General features: G+C 48.0%; 3 protein-coding genes across 5 annotated transcripts in view; 2 read left to right on the top strand and 1 right to left on the bottom strand.

The window, feature by feature from the left end:
- Positions 1-23,303, bottom strand: part of TSPEAR (thrombospondin type laminin G domain and EAR repeats) — a 218,745-nt gene that overhangs the window by 139,191 nt on the left and 56,251 nt on the right. The window lies entirely within an intron of this gene.
- Positions 9,328-10,412, top strand: LOC100895765 (uncharacterized). The gene has a single exon (XM_008986786.4). The coding sequence runs from the start codon at positions 9,397-9,399 to the stop codon at positions 10,114-10,116; it is 720 nt and encodes a 239-aa protein (XP_008985034.3). The 5' UTR covers positions 9,328-9,396; the 3' UTR covers positions 10,117-10,412.
- LOC100398212 (uncharacterized) lies at positions 18,049-19,440 on the top strand. Its single transcript, XM_035282843.3, has one exon. The coding sequence runs from the start codon at positions 18,132-18,134 to the stop codon at positions 19,119-19,121; it is 990 nt and encodes a 329-aa protein (XP_035138734.3). The 5' UTR covers positions 18,049-18,131; the 3' UTR covers positions 19,122-19,440.

Below are 23,303 nucleotides of genomic sequence, written 5' to 3' on the forward strand. Positions count from 1 at the left end.
GAGCCTCGGGGGCTCTTGTGATACCTGGAAGCTCCTGCCCACCTCATGGCATGTTCTGCTCTCTGGCTCCCCTCCCAGGTCCTGTGGGGCCAGAAGCCTTGTTCACAGGCTGAGTCCCAGGGGCACCACATGGCTCCGGCCAGCAACCCTCACTGTGGGTGGAAGCAGCTGTCCCGGGGTTGTCAGGCCCCAGCTGTGCTGGGAGGTGGGAGATGAGAGCGGGTGGGAACTTGGTTCCAGCTGTCCTGGCGCTCAGGGTGTTCCACTCAGGGAAAGCCTGGACACCCTGGCCTCCTGCACACACTCGCAGACGCTCAGGGAAGCCCTCTGCTCCGGCCCGGGGCTTGACACTGGGATGCAGAGCAGGGAACAGAGTCGTGGCCTCTGGAGCTCCCTGTGCTGGGCTGGGGGGGCAGAGGGGTGGTGGGAACAGAAAGGTCTCAGGGCAGCCGCGACAGAGGAGGCCCAGGACAGCGTGGGAGAGTGTCCAGACCAGAGGGCAGGAAGGGGGCCTCTGGGGGCAGGTTTTTGCTTCCTTCCACCGGAGACAGGCAGATGTCAGAGCCACACTGTCCTCACCCCTGCCCCCTGCCCTCCAGAGAACACAGTCGGGTTTGGGGGCCTCGGCCATACTCTGTGGGCACAAAGGACCCCCGCATCTGAGAAGCCTGCATGTGTCAGCTCAGGCTGCTGTGACCAAGCCTACGGAGCAGGCCTCGAGCCCCAATCACCGGGTCTCTTACAGCCCGGGGGCTGGAAACGGAGGGCAGGTGCGGCAGAGCTGCTTTCCGAAGCCTCTCCCGGGCCCGCAAACCCCATCTCCTCCCTGAGGCTTCCCCTCTGTGTGCATCTGTGTCCTCATTTCCTCTTCTCACAAGGACACCAGGCATTGGATTAGGGCCCATCCATGGGACCTCATTTTAACTTAGGCCTTCAACATGTGAATTCAAGTCAAGCCCACATTAGGGGGCTCTGGCTTTGGCCCTTTAGGCGGGAGTGAGGGTGGCAGCGAGGCCACCTGTGCCTCAAAGCCCCAGTGGGGCCTGGCTAGGTCAGGCATTCCCTGCCCATAAACTGCAGGGATGGACATTTGGACGGAGAGATCCCTTGGGGAAATTCTGCTCACGTTGACCCCCTCAACTGCTAAGCAACGCTGTCTAGAGGCCTCAGACACCCACTGAATGGTTCCTGCTCAGGCATCCTGCCGTCGCCAGCTCCTGGCTTCTACTGGGAATTCTCACTGGTCCCAACACAGGAGGCATAACTTGTTTCCAGAGCGGGGAGGTGGGGATGGAATGCAGGCCAGGCAGCTGTGCCAGACTCTTCCTGCCAGCACAGGCCACACAGGCACAGGTGCAGGGAAAGTGGGGGCCACGGGGCTGTCGAGGGGGTCAGGAGCGTCCTGCATCAGCCTTCTGAGTGGTATGGAGAGTAATCTGCAGCTTTGGGGGCTATGGTTCGCTCACTCGTGGTAATAGAAACCAGCTCAGGATGTAGAATATGGGAGTTCTTGGGGATGTTGAAGAGGTGCTTTGCAGTCATGTTCTGCGGGCAGAGGCATCCCATGGTGGGCAGAGGAAGTGAAATGTGAACACAAATAATCTTTTCTCCAAAGATCTAACAGAACAAGGCAGGAGAAGAGCACAATGGTGACAGCTTCCGGAAGGACTAACACACAAGGCTTGCTGTATTGCACCGACTCAGGCTTCCTGAAGCCAGAGAAGCAGCTACAGAGGCTTGGTCAGAACATTTAAAGGCAAATGAACCAGTCACTGCCACCTGGGCAAAGGATATTAGTTAGGAAAACAATGAACACCCCAAAAAAATCTGGGAAGAAGAGCTGAGAAATTAGACACTTTGGGGAACTGGAAGATTCCACATGTCCTTGGGAGCCTGCAAGGCCCCTGTGCATGCCCATGATGGAGCACAGGAAAGGCCCGAGAGCTCTCAGGGCTCACCTCCGGCTGAACTTCAGGCTCTGAACAAGCAGGAAGTGAAGGTGCAACAGGAAGTGAAGGAGCAACAGGAAGTGAAGGAGCAAGCAGGAAGTGAAGGTGCAACAGGAAGTGAAGGAGCAACAGGAAGTGAAGGAGCAAGCAGGAAGTGAAGGTGCAACAGGAAGTGAAGGTGCAACAGGAAGTGAAGGAGCAAGCAGGAAGTGAAGGTGCAACAGGAAGTGAAGGAGCAACAGGAAGTGAAGGTGCAACAGGACGTGAAGGAGCAAGCAGGAAGTGAAGGTGCAACAGGAAGTGAAGGAGCAATAGGAAGTGAAGGTGCAACAGGAAGTGAAGGTGCAACAGGACGTGAAGGAGCAAGCAGGAAGTGAAGGAGCAATAGGAAGTGAAGGAGCAACAGGAAGTGAAGGAGCAACAGGAAGTGAAGGTGCAACAGGAAGTGAAGGAGCAATAGGAAGTGAAGGTGCAACAGGAAGTGAAGGTGCAACAGGACGTGAAGGAGCAAGCAGGAAGTGAAGGTGCAACAGGAAGTGAAGGAGCAATAGGAAGTGAAGGTGCAACAGGAAGTGAAGGTGCAACAGGAAGTGAAGGAGCAACAGGAAGTGAAGGTGCAACCGGAAGTGAAGGAGCAAGCAGGAAGTGAAGGTGCAACAGGAAGTGAAGGAGCAAGCAGGAAGTGAAGGGGAAGACAGAGTCACAAACCACCCAGCTGAGCACTGAGGGTGTGAACCAACACAAAGAGTCCAGCTACAAAGACTGGGAAAAAAACGTTTTTTGACTCCAGGTGTTTAAGAAACTGTCAAACTACTATCTGAGCACTAAGCAAATGGAATTGTGACCCCCTCCGTGACAAAGAGTACAATCATTACAAACATAGTTTAGGAAAGTCACTTAAAAACAAAGTGAAAAGCTACCAGCCACACAACCAGAAATAACAAAGCACAGGGAAGAGAGAGAATACGCCATCCAGAATGATCAACTACAATATTCCAAATGTCCAGTTGGCAACAAAAATTATGAAGCATGCAAAAAGCAAGAATATATGGTTCATTCACAGGTCAAAAAAAAAGCCAATTAGTAAAAAATGTCCTTGAAGAAGCCCAGGATTGAATTTACTAGACAAAGTCTTTCCATTAGCTCTAAAATATACACAAAGAGCTAAAGGAAACCACAGGCAAAGACCAAAGAGAAACTAAGAAAACATTTCAATAAAATGAGAATATCAATAGAGAGATGATAAAAAGGAATCAAATAGAATTTCTGGAGTTGAAAAATATACTAACTGATACAAAAACTTCACTAGAAAATGTTCATAGCAGATTTGAGCAGACAGAAGGAAAAATTAGAGAACAGGTAGATAGATCAAGTGAAATACTCCAGTCTGAAGGACGTCAAAACAAGAGGCTGAGCATGATGGCTCATGCCTGTAATTCCAGCACTTTGGGAGGCTGAGGCAGGCAGATCATTTGAGGTTGGGAGTATGAGAACAGCCTAGCCAACACAGTGAAGCCCTACCTCTACTAAAAATAAAATGAAATAAAAACCAATAAAATAAATAGCTGAGCATGGTGACACATGCCTGTAATCCCTACTCGGGAGGCTGAAGCAGGAGAATCACTTAAACTTGGGAAGTAGAGGTTGCCGTGAGTGGAGATCATGCCACTGTACTCCAGCCTGAGTGACAGAGTGAGACTTTGTCTCAAAAAAAAAAAAAAAGAATTGTTAAAATGAGCAGAGTTTAGTTGCCTGTAGGACATCATCGCACATGCCAACAGCACACCTGACAGCAGTGTCAGAAAAAGAGCAGAGAGAAAATGAAGCACTCAAAAACATTTGAAGAAAAACTATAGAGATGAAAAGTAAAATGGTGGTTGCCAGGAGCTCGGAGGGAGGAGGAACGTAGAGTTAGTGCTTAATGGGGACAGTTTCAGTTTTCAAGATGAAACGTTATGAAGACTGGTGGTGGTGATGACTGCACAACATTTTGAGTGCCATTTAATATCTCTGAACTGTACACTTAAAATGGGATAAATTTTATGTGTATTTTATGACAATAATTTTTTAACTACTTGAAGTAATCAGGGCCAAAAACTTCCCAGATATGATGAAACATGTGACTCTATTCATTCAAGAAGCTCAATGAGCTTCGAGTAGAATAAACTCAAAAAGATCCACACAGAAATGTGAAGTTAAACTCAGAAAGACAAAAAGAGAATCTTGAAAGCAGGATGAAAGAAGATAAACAGGCAATTTCTCATCAAAACCCATGAAGAACAGAAGGTAATGGGTTGATATACTTAAAGTGCTGAAAAATAAAAAACTGTCCACCGAGAAGTCTATGTCCAGTGAAACGATCCTTCAGAACTGAAGGAGAAACCAGGACACTTCTGGATAAATGAATGTTGAGAGAGCTCGTTGCCAGTAGGCCTGCCCTACAAGAAATGCCAGCTCGGGATGAAATAAAAGGGCACTAGACATGTTAAGAAATAAAGAACACTAATAAAGCCATCAATTTTGATAGTTTGTATGTGAATAGAAATTTATCCATTACATCTAGTTAGCTACATTATGAATGTATTTAATATCACTGAACATGCTTAAGTGGAATGAATTTTATTGGTTCTGTGTGTTGGTGTACAATCGTTCACTTCTTTTATAGTCTTTTTCATTTATATAGGTCAGTAGCGATGTGCCCATTTTCATTTCTGATTGTAGTAATTAGAGCCTTTCCTTTTTTTCTTAGTCTAGTTAAAGGTTTATAAATTTTATTGCTGCTTTCAAAAAACTAATTTTAGACTTCATTGGTTCCAATTCTCAATTTCTTTACTTGCTCCCTTTATTCTATATATAATCTTTATTTTCTTCCTTTATCTAGGCCTGGGTTTAGCTTGATCTTTCTTTTCTGGTTTCTTAAGATCTTTCTTGTTCTTTAACATAAGCATTTACAGCTACAAATTTCCCTCCATAAACTGTTTTTGCTGTATCCCACACGTTTTGGTTTGCTACACTGTCGCTGCCATTTATCCCACAGTATTTTCTAACTTCTCTTCTTTCATCAACTCGTTGTTTAAGTGTGTGTTGTTTCATTGCCACATATTTGCGAGTTTTCCAGTTTTCCTTCCGTTATTGATTTCTAATTTCCACTGTGGTCAGAGAAGATATATTATATGATTTCAATAATTTTAAATTTATTGAGACTTGCTTTTGGACTAATGTATGGCCTAATCTGGAGAATTGAGAAGAATGTGTATTCTGCTGTTGTTGGGTTGTTTTATTCATTACCATATTAGATCTACCTTGTTTATCGTGTTCTTCAAGTTCTCTGTTTCGTTCCTGTCTTTGATCTAGTCGTTCTATTTTTAAAAATGTTTTTAATCAGTGGAAGTGAATTCTTCAAATTGAAGTCTTCAAATATTATTGTTGAGCTGGAATTGTCTATTTCTTTCTTCAATTCTGTCAGTTTATGCTTGATATATTTTCAGGGTCTGATGTTAGGCACATTAATGTTTATAATTGTCTCATCTTCTAGGGCCAGGCATGATGGCTTATGCCTATAATTCCAGCTACTCAGGAGGTTGAGGCAAGACTATCGTTTAAGGTCAAGAGTTCAAGACAAGCCTGGGTAACATAGAAAGACCCTGGCCCCTAAAAAAATTTTTTTTAAATACCTGAGTATGGAGTTGTGCACCTGTAGTCCCAGCTACCTGGGAAACTGATGTGGGAGGATCACTTAAGTCCAGGAGTTTGAGGCTGCAGTGAGCTATGATTGTGCCACTGCACTCCAGCCTGGGCAACAGACCAAGACCCTGTCTATATTTGTTTTAATGGTTCTGGGACAGTTGCATATCTACACACAAAATCATGAGGTTGCACCATGTCTCACACCAACAAATTAGCTAAAACTGGATCAAAGCCCTAAGTATATGAGATAAAGCCATGAAACTCTTAGAAGGAAACATAAAAGTAAATACGCGTGACCTTATATTGGGCAATGGTGTTTCAATGTAACAGCAGAAGCACAAGCAACAACAGGAAAAAGACTGAATGTCATCAAAATTAAAAAGTTGTTAGTCAAAAGACACTATCAAGAGAGCAGAACAGGCCGGGCGCGGTGGCTCACGCCTGTAATCCCAGCACTTTGGGAGGCCCAGGCGGGTGGATCACGAGTTCAACAGATCGAGACCATCCTGGTCAACATGGTGAAACCCCGTCTCTACTAAAAATACAAAAATTAGCTGGGCGTGGTGGCGCGTGCCTGTAATCCCAGCTACTCGGGAAGCTGAGGCAGGAGAATTGCCTGAACCCAGGAAGCGGAGGTTGCGGTGAGCCGAGATCGCGCCATTGCACTCCAGCCTGGGTAACAAGAGCAAAACTCCGTCTCAAAAAAAAAAAAAAGAGAGAGCAGAACAACCCACAGAAGGGGAGAGCATGCTTGTAAATCCCAATTCTGGTAAAGATCTAACATCCAGAATATATAAATAACTCTTAAAACTCAGCAACAAAAAGTCAACCCAATTTAAAAAGAGGCAAAGTATTTTAACAGACATTTCTCCAAGGAAGATTGGCAAATGGCCAATACACACAGGAAAAGAAGCCCAGTTTTGTTGGCCATTAGGGAAACGTAAATAAACACCACAATGAAATGCTGTTGCTACGTATACCCACTAAGCTGGCTGTAATTTAACACACACACACACACACACACACACACACCCAGACAGATAGAGGGTGGCAGATGTCCACAAGGACGAAGAGAAACTGGAACCTTTGTACATTGCTGGTGAGAACATAAAATGGTACAGATGCCATGAAGAACAGTCTGGCAGGTCCTCAGAAAAAAATGTAAACACGGAATTCCATATGGCCCATCAGTTCCCAGTCCTAGTGTATACCCAACAGAATTTAAAAGAGACGTTCAAACAAAAATGCATACAAGAATGTTTTCAGAAGCACTCTCCACACTAGCCAAAAGTTGAAAATAGCCCCAAAGTCTGTCAGCAGATGAACGGATAAATGAAATGTGGCACGTCCCTACGAGGGAACGGGATTCAGCCATACAGAGGAATGGAGTTCCGAAACGTACGACATGATGTGCCTTGAAAATGTGCTAAGTGAACAAAGCCGGGCTCAGAGGCCACATATTCTGTGACTCCATTGATAGGAAATGTGCAAAACAGGCAAAGCTGTAGAGACAAGAATAGTGGTTTCCAGGGGCCGGGCTGTGGCTGCTTAACAGTACGGGGTTCAGGAACAGAAACTCAAACCCCGCGTGTTCTCTCTCATTCGTAGGTGGGTATTTCACAGTGAAAACCATGGACACAAGGAGGGGAGCATCACACACTGGGGTCTGTTCGGGGACTAGGGGAGGGTCAGCAGGGGGTAGGGAGGTTGGGGAGGGATAACATGGGGAGAAATGCCAGATACAGGTGGCAGGGGGATGAAGGCAGCAAATCACACTGCCAGGTATGTACCCATGCAACGATCCTGCGTGATCTGCGCGTGTGCCCCAGAACCTCAAGCACATTTTATATACACAGTACGTGGTCTCCTTCTGGAGCGATGGCTGTTCTGAACTAGGGAGGTCGCAGGATGGTGGCACAACATTGTGACTGCACTAAATGTCACCAAACTGCACACTTTAAAATGGGTAAAATGGTAAATTTTATATTACCGTTTACCACGATTTAAATTAAATGACACCTGCCAAGAGCATCTAAGAATGAAGCCCCTGCGCTCCGGAGTACTGGGAATCATCAGCATTTTAAATCCTGTTTCGTCTTCCGGCGGGAGACGCGTGTTTAAATTTGAGAAACTTCAGTTATTAATGAGCTCGAGTCACTGTCCATCCCATTAATGCTTATTGGAAATGTAAAATTTTAAACCTTGTCTTCAATTGTTTTGGATCTCATCCTGTTTTCCTGGCGAGGACCTTAAATTTTTACATTAATCGTTCCCCTGTCATGGAGACTGCAAGTGTTTTCTGGCAGTTCAGTATCATCATTTGTCCACCCAGTGATTCCTTCGGGGCTGTGATGGAAAGATGCGGGTGCTGAGCTGAGGCGCACGGACCAGTCTCCGGCACCCACCCTGCCTGGTTTCCAGGGGCATGTGCCGTATGTGCCCTGGTCAAGGTTTACACTTTCGTTCACATCCGCCCCTCTCACATTCCCATTGGGCATTTTAGACGGGCTGCCAGGCAGATGGGCTTCCATTCCACTGCATTGTCACATGGTCACAGCAGGGGTACAAGTGGGGCTGCTGGGTGTGGTGACTGTCCTTCATCCAGCCCTTCGGTGCACGTGGCCTGGGACAGGCACTCTGATCCTAGGTGGACAATCATGCCACCTACAGATACCAGAAATTCACATCACGTTTCAATGTCTTGGCTTGTGGCTTCAGTCAAGGTGCAGATAGAGAGTAAGATTCCCCTGTAAAGCTCTGGGCCTCTGGGCAGCGGGACTGACCGTGTCCCCGTCGGGTCCTTTTCTCATTCAGAAGAGTCTGGAAGAATATTTGAGTTCTGTGTTTCCTGTCAGAACTAGCCTCAGGCTGTGCTGCGCTCAGGCCCCAGGACAGAGAAGCTCACCTGTGACAATCCCTGCCCCGGGGTCAGGGCCAGCCCTGCCTCATGGCCTCCAAAGCACAGGCTTTGTCAACTCCGAGTGTCCTCCGCTGTCCACACAACCCTCACTCCACTCCTGCCTCTCCAAGGCAAAGGCCCCTCCCCACCCTCAGGCCATGACCTATGCCCACCCCTCTCAGGACACCTGACCAGGGCTCCAGGGGACGGTGGTCCAAACCCAAAGGCCAGTCCGCAGACCGTGTCCTCCTAATGAGCGGACTGTCCAGAGGCCTTGCCGGAACGTTCCATCTCCCTCTCAGGGGAGGAGAGGTCCTCCCTGTCCTCCTGCCCTTGGCAGACATCAGGAGCTCAGAAGATCCCAGTGCCCCCCAGGAAGCGCTGTCCTTAAGCACCTTTTCTCTACACAGGCGCCTCCTTCCTGGCTCTGCCAATCCCAGCCAGGCCAGCCTGCCCCGTGAGGCCCCTGCAGACAGACGCTGGGCATCCCCTGGGCCAAGAGACCACGCTGGGGACAGTCACGGGAACTGCCAGGTGGAAGCCACCAGGGCAGCCCCAGAGACGCTGCACCTTCCCCCCTGGTGTCCCGGGGGCCAGGCTCAGCCAGGGGCACCGGCCCTGCCCAGGACCAGCTGAGTGTGAGGAGCAGAGTGAGGACAAGTCACAGCAAGGGAAGCAGAAATAATGAGGGTCCTCCCAGCCACAAACACCAACACGGAAGGCGTTGCTGAGTCTCGTGCTGGGAAAAAACAGGCGCCGGATGTATAAAAGCCCCAGAGCCCAGCAGCTGACAGGCTCACACACTCACACACTCACCCACTCACACACACCTCCTCCAGCTCACCTCCTCCACACCCCAGCATGGCCGCATCCACCATGTCCGTCTGCTCCAGCGCTTGCCCCGACTCCTGGCAGGTAGACGACTGCCCAGAGAGCTGTTGCGAGCCCCCTTGCTGTGCCCCCAGCTGCTGCCCCCAGGCCTCCTGCCTGACCCTGGTCTGCACCCCAGTGAGCTGTGTGTCCAGCCCCTGCTGCCAGGTGGCCTGTGAGCCCAGCCCCTGCCAATCAGGCTGCACCAGCTCCTGTACGCCCTCATGCTGCCAGCAGTCTAGCTGCCAGCCTGCTTGCTGCACCTCCTCCCCCTGCCAGCAAGCCTGCTGTGTGCCCATCTGCTACAAGCCTGTGTGCTGTGTGCCCACCTGCTCTGAGGATTCTTCATGCTGCCAACAGTCTAGCTGCCAGCCAGCTTGCTGCACCTCCTCCCCATGCCAGCAGGCCTGCTGTGTGCCTGTCTGCTGCAGGCCCATCTGTTGTAAGCCCATCTGCTGTGTGCCCATTTGCTCTGGGGCTTCCTCTTCATGTTGCCAGCAGTCTAGCTGCCAGCCGGCTTGCTGCGCCACCTCCTGCTGCAGACCCTCCTCCTCGGTGTCCCTGCTCTGCCGCCCTGTGTGCAGGCCTACCTGCTGCGTACCTGTCCCCTCCTGCTGTGTCCCCACCTCCTCCTGCCAGCCCAGCTGCTGCCGCCCGGCCTCCTGCGTGTCCTTCCTCTACCGCCTCAAGTGCTCCTGCCCAGCCTGCTGAGGCCTCTGCTCAGGCCAGCTGCTGATGACCCTGGATGTCATCCAGAGTCCCTTCCCACCTGGGACTGACCTCCCAGCTACCACAGCCAGCCCTCCCCTCTCTGACACACTCAGAGAATGAGGCAGACTCTTTGTCTCAGGGACCATGATGTTCCCCCAGTCCTTCCCAGATGCTGGCTGCACGGGGGACCCCAGCTGTGCCCCCAGATCCCAGCTCTACAGAACCAACCCACAGCAGGCCTGGTTTCACCCTCGGTAGCACCCCACCTGAGTCTTAATAAAGTTGCCTCTGTCTCACATCAACCTTTGTGCTGTCTGTGGACCCCCGGAGGGGAATAGGGTGAGGTGGGAAGTGATGCCACCCGACTGCAGGGAGAGTGCTGACCCCAGCAGGCCTGGTTTCACCCTCGGCAGCGCCCGCTCTGTGTCCTAATAAAGCTGCCTCTGTCTCTGTCGACCTCTGATCCCGTCTGTAGACCCCTGGGGGATGGAATGAAGCAGGAAGCAAAGCCGCCTGGTGCTGGCCTTTGGAATCCTGCAGCCCAGACTCCCCCTCAGCCCTGTGGGTCCCCAGCCCCAGCACATGACCCCAGGTCCATCTCAGGGAAGCCGCCTCTGGAACCAAGGCCACGAGTTTTGGGACAATGTGAACCCTGGCAGCAGCTCTGGGCCCCTGAGACACATTCACCCTCCCCAGCTCTGTGGCTGCCCCCCAGGACTGCGGGAGCCCCCCCCAGGGCCTCGCTCCACCCAGCAGCCTCACCCCTCTTGCTACCCCTGGGGAGACTAGCTATAGACACAGTGCCCATCCCTGCAGCCCTGGTCTCCTCCACAGTGAGACACAGGACCACGCCCTCCTCCAGGACACCAGCCCAGCAGCCTCACCCCTCTTGCTACCCCTGGGGAGACTAGCTATAGACACAGTGCCCATCCCTGCAGCCCTGGTCTCCTCCACAGTGAGACACAGGACCACGCCCTCCTCCAGGACGCCAGCCCTGGGATTGTCACGGGATTCTTGAATACCCATTACTCAGGCATTGCTGGCGAGAGCACAGATGGGCAGGGACCATGGCACCACTAACCAAGCCTGCCAGCCCTCCTGCCCCATGTGGCCTCACGTAGAGATTCAGGGTCCCGGCTCCCTCCTGATCCAGTGGTCCTGGACACTTACCCTGAGGACACTGTCCGCACACCCCCAGTCTCCCAGGTCTCTCCCAGACAGCCCTCGGCTCTGCCTGCCACCCTCTGTCCCGGATGCCACGTCGAGCAAGTGGTACGAGCCGCCACACTCTTTCCACCAGGTCGCTGTGTGCATTTGAGAGCCCAGGTCCCACTCCTGCCCCAGCAAACCCCTGCATGTCGATGCCAGAGGCCGCCAGCTCTAGCACCAGGACCTCCCGGAGTCCCACCCCACGGAGCTCACTGTGGTCAGCACAGCCACCTCCCTCACTCCCCTCGAGGCAGACCACCCAGGACAGCCAGCAGCGACCGTCCCCAGGGCCGGGGCCAAACTGACACAGCCTTGTCCACCTCCTTGGAAGCAAAGGCAGGTCCCCATGAAGGGACAAATGAGGGCCTCCAGGGGCAGAGATGTTTGCTTCCTGCCCCGGTTTGTGGGGCAGCTGGTGGGGGCTGAGGCTTTATCCTAGGGCTCCGGCACCATCCTGGGAGGGGCTCCCCACACATGCATGTCTGAGCCCCACCTCACTGTGCCCACTGCTGGCCACAGGGTCAGAACACAGAGCCACATGGAGGGCCCGGGGCTCGCTCTCTAACCTCCTCCACATTGTCACTAACCCCCACCTGCCCTTGTCTGAGGCACCAACAGGACCCGACCCAGCCTGTCTGGCCATCCCCAGGGAGGACATCTCCTGGGGGGAGGTCTCCTGGGGGGAGGTCTCAGCTCTGACCCCTGCTCTGGTTTCCCATTCAATGTGTCTTCTGCCTCATCAGAGCTTCAGCCTCCAGTGAAAACACCTTGGAAAACAGTTTCTCAAAATGTCACTCACTGTGTGACCCTGTGACCCTGCCAGTCCAGTTCTTGGCATCCTCTTCAGAGGAATGAATCAAACGTCCACACAGATTTGTGTGCCCATGTACACAGCACCACTGACATTAGCCAAGAAGTGGAAAGAGCCCAAATGTCCATCCGAGGATGAATGGACAAGCATAACACAGCCCATCCACACAAGCAAAATGTAGCCCATTCCCATGGGGAATATTACTTATCTATGAAAAGGAATCAAATACTGACACAGGCTACCACATGCATGAGCCTTGAAAGCATGATGCTCAGTGAGAGGCCACTTGTGGCTAGATCTGTTTGTGTAAAAGGCTCAGAACAGGCAAAGCCACAGATAAAGGAAGTAGATGTGTGGGTGCCCAAGGCTGGGTGAGGGCTTCATGAGGAGTGACTGTTGATCGGTGTTTTTCTTGGAGGGGGAATGTTGTGAAATTACATATTGGTGACAGCTGAGAAATGCTGGGAATATACTAAAAACCAACGGATTGTGCACTTGCAGTGGGTGAATTTCGTGGCTTATGAATTTTATCTTGGTCTATCTGTTAAATACAGTCTTAGCCCGCCATTTGAGAGGGCCACGGGCCAATGCCTCCATCTCCCCTTTAACCCAATAAAAATGAATAGTGCCAGAGCAGTGAGAGAAAGCGGAAGCATGCCATCCACAGACCAGGTCAGTAAGGATTTTCTGGAAAAGGCAAGACAAAAGATCAGGTTCTGTTGACTTTAAATACAACAGAAAGAATAGCAGAAGGACTGTGAAGACAAATGACTTTTCCCAGGACCCTAGCATGGGGACCACACATGAGGATGACTGTGGGTGCCCAGTGGTCTTTAGCTGATGTGTCAAGTTCTCAGGAAGAGCCACTTGGTGGCCTTCATCCATCAGGAGAACAGGAGGAGACTCCCAGCCTAGGTCCCAAGCTGGAGAGGAAGAGGCCATGCCCCAGGAAGCTCTGGATGCCAAGATGAACAGGATCCCCCATGTCCAACCAGCAATGAACAAGGGCCCCCTCCTCAGAGCCCCAGCATCAGCTCTGGGTGCAGAATATGTGTATCTATGGGCAGAGGACCTTTCAGCAATGAATGTCAAACAATCTAGACCCTCACTTAAAAAAGTGATCAACAACTAAGGATCCTCAGACATGTGAGGAAATCACAGCATGACAGAGAAGCAAAGTCTGGTCAAGCGATGATGCAGATGTGAGGAAACAGAGAGGCTGTCACTTCATGAAACAAGAACAGGGTGCTACCAAAAAGAAAGAGGAAGAGGAGGAAGGAAAATACCCCAAGTTCCAGGAGACTGAAAGTACAACACTAAATACACATGTCAATAGTGGTCTGTGTAATAGATCCTGAAAGCAAAAGAGCTGATACAGTGACACAGTTCAGGCAAGGATTAACCCAAACCCAATGCAGAATGACAAAGAGATGAAGCCAGGAAGAGCCTGAGTTCTGAGGGGGATGAGCCTAGAGACCCAGGGTCTATGATACCAGGATCACAGGAGGAGAGAACCCAAGAATGGAACAAAATCATCAAACCTATATGCAGATAAAAGTTCTTGAACTATTTGGGAGGCTGAGGCAGGTGGATCATGTGGTCAAGAGATCGAGACCATCCTGGTCAACATGGTGAAACCCCATCTCTACTAAAAATACAAAAAATTAGCTGGGCATGGTGATGCGTGCCTGTAATCCCAGCTACTCGGGAGGCTGAGGCAGGAGAATTGCCTGAACCCAGGAGGCGGAGGTTGCGGTGAGCTGAGATTGCACCATTGCACTCCAGCCTGGGTAACAAGAGCGAAACTCTGTCTCAAAAAATAAAAAAAAGTTCTTGAACTAAAGGAAGATGGGATCCAGGGGATGAAACAGCTGATGACTGTGATGGGGAGGGATCTGGTAAAATGAATGAAGTACAAGATGGAGCAATAGTGACAGGTTCTGGAAAGAGAAAAGGTTTCATAAAAGATCAAAGTTATGCAAACATGAGATGCATTGGTGGTCCAGCCTCTCTCAAGGTCGGGGGGAGTCATTCCACACCTAGACTCTGCTGTGGCAGGCATCCACGGGAGGGCTGTCAGACAACAGGGATCTGGAAAGTTTACCACCCACGACGCCTTCTGAGCTTTTCCTCACAATCTCCAACAAGAAGAAACACAACGCCCTCTTTTCCACAAATGTCCATCAAGGAAAATCTAAAGAAAATAAAAATACAGTCTAATAAAAATAAGCAGACATTAAAGATGGAAAAAGAAGTATGCTCACAGATTCAGAGATTTTTTTCAGCATAAGAAAATAGTATGGTATATTTATCCTAAAATTTGGAAATATAAATGAAATCTACTGTGTTCTAAAACATGTAAATTACCTAAACTGAATAACAAAACAAAACAATTTTAATACAATGATATCTAGAAAAATATGGAAATGGTATTGAAAGATATTCTTCAGAAGGCAGACTCATATGTTTCAAAGGTGTATACCATCAGCCTTCAATATAAAGACCTTCCTGTAATACTTTAAATATTCCAGAGCTCAGAAGAAGCCAGAGGGCTTCTGGATTCCTCTGGTAAGACTGGTGACACCCTGATGACAAAACCAGTAATGACAGTGAGAGAGACGGGACTGTAGACCAATCTCACTTCAAAAGATAATGTAAGAGATTCTATGAACCTACGTTAACAGGAAACTAAGCCATTACGTACAGCTATCATGGGAAATAGCATGGAAGTTCCTCAAAAAATTAAAAATAGAACTGCCCTGTGATGAGCAATCCCACTCTGTGTATTTATACAAGACAAATTAAAGCCAGATCTCAGAGATACCTGCACTCCCATGTGAACTGCAGCACTTTTCACAACAGCCAAGATATGGAAGCACCCTAAGCGTCCATCAGCAGGTGACTGGATAAAGAAAATGCGGTGTATGTGCATGATGGAATACGACTCAGTCAGAGAGAGGAAGGAGATCGTGTGATCTGTGGCAACCTGGATCAACCTGCACACATTATGCTGGTGCAATAACCCAGGCACAGAAAGTCCAGTACTGCAGACCTCCCTCATACGCGGAATCTAAAAAAGCCAAGCTCACCAAAGCAGAGAGTAGAGTGGGGGTTCGTAGGGGCTGGGGGCGCAGGGCATGGGGAGATGCTGATGACAGGATGCAGTTTCGGTTGTGCAGAATGGGTCCGTTCTGGAAACCTCACGTGCAGCGTGGGGACAGTTGACTGTAACGCAGAATGTGACGCAGTGACACTGAAATCTGCTAAGAGAGTCCATCTAAATGTCTCATCACAAAATAAAGGTAACTATGTGGGGCGATGGAGATACTAATTAGCTCAACTGCGGTAATCATCACGCAATGTGTACGTGTATCAAGATGTCATGTTGTACACCTTGAATGTATATAATTCTTATTTGTCAATTACATCTCAATAAAGCTGGGGAAAAGGGATCATGAACTATTGTCACATAATGTGTATCTCAGATCACAAGTTACAAAGGATATCATTAGCTATACTCATAAAAAAGCAGAAAAGCCACTGGAACTCTCAGTAGATTAATACACACACATTTACATACATGGACATATATGAACAAACTCACTCCTTCATTAAAAGCCCAATGCAAAATTCTTGGTAAACTGGAATAGAAAAACACCACATGCATGGGACCAAGGCTATGCCATAAACCAGCAAACATGGGCTTAGCGCAGAGCTGCGGGAGGCGCTTCTGTTAACTTTGGAAATAAGACCAGAGGGCTGCTGTCATCATGTCTCCAGCGCTGTGCTGGGCAGCCAGCCATGAAGGGTGGGAGTCAAATAAAACAAAAGACTAAATTTTGGAAAAGAAGAATCCAAACATGTGTCACTTGCAGGAGACCCGGCTGTGGGCCACCCTGTCCTCCAGACTCACATCCCCTCCCAGCACCTCCCTCTCCCAACGCTGGGCCATTTAATCCCTGCAGCTCAGCTTACTCATATCCCCAGAGTGTCTGCTTGATTTAAGAAAGAGTCTGATCATTTGTCCACAAAAGGCCTGCTGGCACCCAGCAGAAAGTTCCCTGATCCAAAAGGACACATCTCCAGTATGTGCGGGGCTCCAAAGTTGCACTTCATGTTGTGTCTGATGTAAAAAGGCCACACTTGTACTGTGTGTGTCTGCAGTGCACACACTAATATGATGCCATCCTAGATTTCCTTGCTCTTCTATCATTTCCTAAAAGTAGCACCAAGTCTTTCAATCCCAGAGAGTAGATTAAGCACACAGTTCTCACACACCTGTACTAATAGTTGCTGAAAGGATATCTAAAGAATTATAAAAAATAAAATCAAAATTATCTAATAATAAAAGGAGGCTCAGCAGGGTCCTTCATACATTTGTAGAAAAAAGAAGCAAACAGAAACAGATTAAGGAGTAAATTGGAGAAGGGCCCTGATGCACTAGAATAAATCAAATGAACTGCCACCAATGAGCAGACTCTATCTGATGTCCAGTGAAACGAGGAAAAATATTTAAAAACTCAAAGTAATATCATCAGAATGAATGGATAACATATTTCATTCAACACAAGACAAAAATAAAAGTCATAAAAAGAGAGACCAGGAAAGATAAAATTATTGTTAAAAGTGCAAAAACACTTCTGAAATGAATCTTTATATTGAAAGATTAGAACTCAATGAGCTCTAACCACAGAAAGTAAAACAATGCATAAGCCTAGAAACAAAAACATGACATTTTAGAACAACAAAAAGAAACCCAAATGCTCCCAGAGAGTTAAGGAAAGAGAGAGAGAGAGAGAGAGAAACAAAGATGACAAATGACCAGCATCAGACTGTCATCAGGAATACTGGATATCACCAAAAAAAAAAAAAAAAAAGGTGAAATACATTCACCATTTTGAGGAAAAGTAATTTAAAACTAGAATTTTACACCCAGCTAAACTATCATAATAAGTATGAGGATAAAGTTGATACATTTTCAGACAAGCAAGGAATCTTAAAATGTATGTCCTAAAATCACCATATATGAAAAAGTACTTGATCTTTTACCATGGAAAATGAAAATGGAAAGGATCCAGGGTGCAGCTTCAAATAAAACAAAGAGAGGCCTCTGAGGGTGGCCTGGAAGAGCTGAAGAGACAAAGATAAGGCATGGATCAACCTTATAAAGCATGAGAGATTGGAGGCCACTTAGCTGCCTTTTATGTTATTCTCTGCACTGTGTGTATTTCATACGAAGTACTTTTCTCCATATTTATTTATTTATTTATTTATTTTTTTGAGACAAAGTCTCTCACTGTTGCTCAGGCTGGAGTGCAATGGCACAATCTGAGCTCACTGCAACCTCTACCTCCTGGGTTCACAGGATCCTCCTGCCTCGCCCTCCCAAGTAGCTGGGATTGCAGGTGCACACCACCAAACCCAGATAATTTTTCATGTTTTTGGTAGAGACAGGGTTTCACTATGTTAGCCAGACTGATCTCGAACCCCTGACCTTGTGGTCCACCCACCTCAGCCTCCCAAAATGCTTAAATATGGGCCAGGCATGAGCCACCATGCCTGGCCCATATTTAAAGTAATAAAATATATCTAATCAGTCCAGAAACAGGATAGGTGGAACCAGAATTGCTCCCTTTGGAGAAATGTTCATCTCTAAAACTTCAACTCAACAAAAACTTGCTTGAAATATTTTCCACCACATTTCTGGGGCTAAGACCAAAACTGATGAAGAAACAGCCCTGCGACATACACACAAATTTAATGAGGGAAAAACAAACAGACAAACCAGCGTGAATGATGCATCTCCAGCCACCAGCTCTAAACACCAACGAGGAAGAGAAGCTTGTGGAGCCTCCTGTCAGGAAAACACACTCCAGGGAGGGGTATAAAAGCCCCACAGCCCAGAGCTCCTCATTCACTCACTCACTCACTCACTCACTCACTCACTCACTCACTCACTCACACCTCCTCCAGTTCACCTCCTCCACACCCCAGCATGGCCGCATCCACCATGTCCATCTGCTCCAGCACTTGCTCCGACTCCTGGCAGGTGGAAGACTGCCCAGAGAGCTGCTGCGAGCCCCCCTGCTGCGCCCCCAGCTGCTGTGCCCCGGCCCCCTGCCTGACCCTGGTCTGCACCCCAGCCAGCTGTGTGTCCAGCCCCTGCTGCCAGGCGGCCTGTGAGCCCAGTCCCTGCCAATCAGGCTGCACCAGCTCCTGCACGCCCTCGTGCTGCCAGCAGTCTAGCTGCCAGCCGGCTTGCTGCACCTCCTCCCCCTGCCAGCAGGCCTGCTGCTTGCCCGTCTGCTGCAAGCCCGTGTGCTGTGTGCCTGTCTGCTGTAAGCCTGTCTGTGGCAAGCCTCTGTGCTGTAGGGCTTCTTCTTCATGCTGCCAGCAGTCTAGCTGCCAGCCGACTTGCTGCACCTCCTCCCCCTGCCAGCAGTCTTGCTGTGTGCCCATCTGCTGCAAGCCTGTCTGCTGTGTGCCCACCTGCTCTGAGTCTTCCTCTTCATGCTGCCAGCAGTCTAGCTGCCAGCCGGCTTGCTGCACCTCCTCCCCCTGCCAGCAGTCTTGCTGTGTGCCCATCTGCTGCAAGCCTGTCTGCTGTGTGCCCACCTGCTCTGAGTCTTCCTCTTCATGCTGCCAGCAGTCTAGCTGCCAGCCGGCTTGCTGCACCTCCTCCCCCTGCCAGCAGTCTTGCTGTGTGCCCATCTGCTGCAAGCCTGTCTGCTGTGTGCCCACCTGCTCTGAGTCTTCCTCTTCATGCTGCCAGCAGTCTAGCTGCCAGCCAGCTTGCTGCACCACCTCCTGCTGCAGACCCTCCTCCTCCGTGTCCCTCCTCTGCCGCCCCGTGTGCAGGCCTGCCTGCTGTGTGCCCGTCCCCTCCTGCTGTGCCCCCACCTCCTCCTGCCAACCCAGCTGCTGCCGCCCGGCCTCCTGCGTGTCCCTCCTCTGCCGCCCTGCGTGCTCCCGCCCAGCCTGCTGAGTCCTCTGCTCAGGCCAGAAGTCCAGCTGCTGAGTGCTGAATCCTCGTCTCCTGCTGACTGCATCTTTGCTGCCAAGCAGGATTCTCCAGCCTCAGGCGCCTCTGGAGACCTCAGAATCTACCAGCTCCCATCAGTGGCCGCACAGTTGCTGCCTGAACGGGATTTTCTGCACATCGCACTTCCCTCCTCCCTGTCTAGGAAGAGACAACTCACAAATCCCTTAGCAGGTGGACTGTGGCCTTCTGGAGCCCCTTCTCCAAATGTGTTGCCTGCACCCAATGTGACAAAGAAGAATTGCTCTAATCAATAAATTCTTGAGTCAGGAAATACGCACTGGTGTGCACTTTGTCTTCCCTGAGCCCCTGTGCCTACTCCAAATTTGGACTGTGGGGCCACGACGGGACAGTGTCTCTCATTCCAAGATCAAACACTTGAGAGAGAGCAGGCTTTGAAAGCAGATGTGATCAGCTCCACGTCCCTCCTGCAGCTGAAGCCACACCTTTCTCACGGGGGATGAGCCTCCAAGCCGGGCCAGGGAGGGGCGCAGAGCTGAGCGGCTCAGCCCCTGGAAAGCTTTGGACCACCTGCCATGCCCGTCCCCTCCCAGTCTAAGCTAAAGAAGAGTCGGGTGGAAGCAGAAACCCCGTGCAGTTGGCGAGGCTGCAGGCCTGGGATGAGGGATGAGCAAGGGCCTCCGGCGGGGCCCTCTCAGGAGTCCTCTAGCACCTCACACACTCATCAACACGGAGCATTCTGGTAACAGAAGTTTCTAGATATGGGCCTCTCAGCAGGAGGGGTAGGCCTGCAGGTGTTCCTCTTAGCTGATTTCTTGGTTCCCAAATGGCTCCCCTGGTACCACATGTGCCAACAGCCCCCCCTTCTGCTGAGGACAGCACCCACTCCAGGCATATCCCACCCATACCCAGGACAGCACCCGCTCCAGGCAGATCCCACCCATACCCAGGACAGCACCCGCTCCAGGCAGATCCCACCCATACCCAGGACAGCACCCGCTCCAGGCAGATCCCACCCATACCCAGGACAGCACCCGCTCCAGGCAGATCCCACCCATACCCAGGACAGCACCCGCTCCAGGCAGATCCCACCCATACCCAGGACACGCCTGGCTCGAGTCCTTAGTTCAGGGCCAGCAGCACCTCAGTCACACCTGCCCGTGACCGTCTCCTCTGTCCTCCTCCTCCCTGCTTCCGAGAAGGACCCTGTGGAGACACTGGACCCACCTGGATATCCCAGGGGACTCCCATCCCATAATTAGCCACACTTGTGAAGTCCCTTCTGCCACATAAAGTGACACACTCACAGGTTCTGAGATCCAGGATGTGGACATCATTGGTGACCATATTCAGCTGGCCACAGACGTTCACCTCTATGGACTGAAGGGGAAAATCAAGCTTTTAAAGAATGAAAGTTAATTTTATTCAGAAGTTTCACTGAGGACTGTAGACTGAGGTCTCTGTAGCCCAGCACAGTTGAGTCCTCAGTAAGGCTTCTGAATAAAACTAACTTTCATTCTTTAAAAGTTTAATTCTTTTCCTTAGTTGAAAACTACAGTGACCCAGATAGGACTCAGAGTAGACTGCCCAGGGATGTGTGGAACACTGGGGGACCCACGCCCTGGTACCAGCACAGCCCATTTGAGCCCCCACGGCTCCTCCGCGGTTACGGGTGACTGGGGGAGTCTCGGACCTCCCACTTGGTTGAGGTCCCTAAGTTTCATTCAGTTAGTTGATATCACTTCTCGGTGAAGGTAAATTCTTCTGTGAGATTTTTCATGTCTTAAGAAGGGGGAATTCTCCTAGTTGAAAGATTGGGCAGAAGTGGCTTCATGTGTAACACAGATGGAGCATATGCTTGCAAGTGTCTCCCTGGAGGTGAGGGGTTTGCTAAAGGAGATTTAATACTGAAATGGCCAAAACTAGGATTCTCAAACATTGAGGCATGCCAGGTTTTCTGGGACTCCAGTGGACTACATATCATGGCCCATTCTTGTACCCATTTTTCCACAGTTAGATTATATCAAGGAGAAGTCAGAACTCAGAATCATCAACCTGCAAATACAGAGTGAAAATGTAGAGTCTCCTGAGTGCTCTATTTTTTTTCCGCCTACTTTGAATCTGTTGACTTTTCTACTGTTGTTGAGAAAAAACTCGCTTCTTATGGTATTACTAATTCAAGGCTACTGAATGAGTAGCCTTGAATTAATTACCTGAATTAATAACCTGAATTAATTCAAGTGCAGACCGCTCTTCTTATACAATTCAGCCAGTTCTAGCTGAAACATAAATATTGAAAAGTTAACCCTAAACTCATTTGAAACTGAAGGAAAAAAACGATAAAATAAGTTTAAAAATCAAACTGCCATGGAAACTGCTTTATCCAAAATTTTGGCCCACAGTCTTCATGAGATCACCTATTGGGCAAGCAAAATTTAGCAATGTAAATAGGTCTCGGTTTTCTCGGAAATATAATTTGGTTCCAACCATTCTTTATAAACCAATGAGTATTACTAGCCCATGACTAAAATTCTCAAATGAAAGTTATGAGATCTTTATTTGTGTGTGTGTTTAGATGTGTTTATGTACATGTACATGTATTATGTTGTATATTGTGTCTACGTTGACTATTCAATAAACAAGCACTCATAGATTATCAAGCCCAAATATTTCCCAAGTTCATATGCCCTAAGTAAACCTTTAATAAATAAGCTGGTTTTAAAGTAACTGCTAAAGTTAAAATTTAAATGTCTTCAAAGTTGTCAGCATACATTTTGCTGACGTTTGCCTGGGTGTACTGGTCAGACAGTTTTACATTTGCCTCTAATAAATTTTAGAAGACCATAAACCCAGCCAAAAACGGAATAATTTTTATGTCATTTTTTATAAGTAAGACTGGCTCATGCCTGTAATACAAGCACTTTGGAAGCCAAGGCGGGTGGATCACCTGAGGTTGGGAGTTCAAGACCAGCCTGACCAACATGGTGAAACCCCATCTTTAAAAATATATATAGTTGATTTAATGAAAACAGCTGTACCTTCTGAGTTATCAACAAAATACTCATACATTTAATTTCTTACTTAGGTGAACACTATATATTCACAGGCTATAAAAATGATTAACAAGGAAATAACTTGAAACAATGACTAAGTCTGTCTAATATGTCAATTTTTGAAATTATTAAAAATAAATAAATTAGGCAAATGTAAATGAGGTAAACATCAATAAACTTTATGTAATTGACATCTAAAATTATATTAAATTAAATAATAAATATTATATGGCCTAATCATTTTCAATTAAAAAATTTACATTATAAGGAAACATGTTTCTAAAAATGATAAAGTTGTTTTTGCATGTTAAATACTGTTATGTGACAGAAAATTTAAAATTTCTTATTTCCTAGGTTTTCAATAAAATTTAAGGTTACTAGGAACTAAAAATTTTAATATATATAATTCTATGTATAAAAGGTGCCAAAATAAGATGTGCTTTAATAAGAAAAAAATTACAAGAAAGGCATAAAGATGGTGTTCTTTATTGATAAAAAGAATAATTTGCCTAATCCAAAGGTTATTTAAAAGTTGTTTCCAAATATGGATTTAGGAAGGAAACAGGAAACACGATAGAAAGTAACCAGTAAGTAGGAAAAATAAATGTGAAGAAAGTTATGAATGTGAGGATGTGCTTTTGGTAAAGAAGATTAAAGAGAGAAGAAAATAATTTTGTATGAGAAAGAATCTTATATGGTGAATTTTTATCCTTATGTAAAACAACTGGTTGTTTAAGAATAAGGAAGAGAAAAAAGCAGAAAATCCAGGTATGTTGTAACTGGTCTGTGTAAGTCATGTTAAGGCTCTTGAAAAGAGAATTTATGAAAGGAATTTTGTATATGATTAGGTTGGATATAGTTAAAATGAAATTATTTATAATAGTCTTTCTAAAGATTGAACATTGATATTAAAACATATACTAATACGAAACTAAAGATATTGACAACCTGTGTTAGAGCAAAAGGTTTTCTGAAGGAATTGATTTGCTGTTAGTAAAACTGCAAGAGGTTTTCTGAAGGAATTGATTTGCTGTTAGTAAAACTGCAAGAGGTTTTCTGAAGGAATTGATTTGCTGTTAGTAAAACTGCAAGAGGTTTTCTGAAGGAATTGATT

This window comes from Callithrix jacchus, chromosome 21 (assembly GCF_049354715.1).
Source record: "Callithrix jacchus isolate 240 chromosome 21, calJac240_pri, whole genome shotgun sequence".
Classification (NCBI taxonomy): domain Eukaryota; kingdom Metazoa; phylum Chordata; class Mammalia; order Primates; family Cebidae; genus Callithrix; species Callithrix jacchus.

Bases quoted from the DNA above. Each gene is read 5' to 3' on its own strand.
- LOC100895765 (XM_008986786.4), top strand. From the start codon at position 9,397: ATGGCCGCATCCACCATGTCCGTCTGCTCCAGCGCTTGCCCCGACTCC.
- LOC100398212 (XM_035282843.3), top strand. From the start codon at position 18,132: ATGGCCGCATCCACCATGTCCATCTGCTCCAGCACTTGCTCCGACTCC.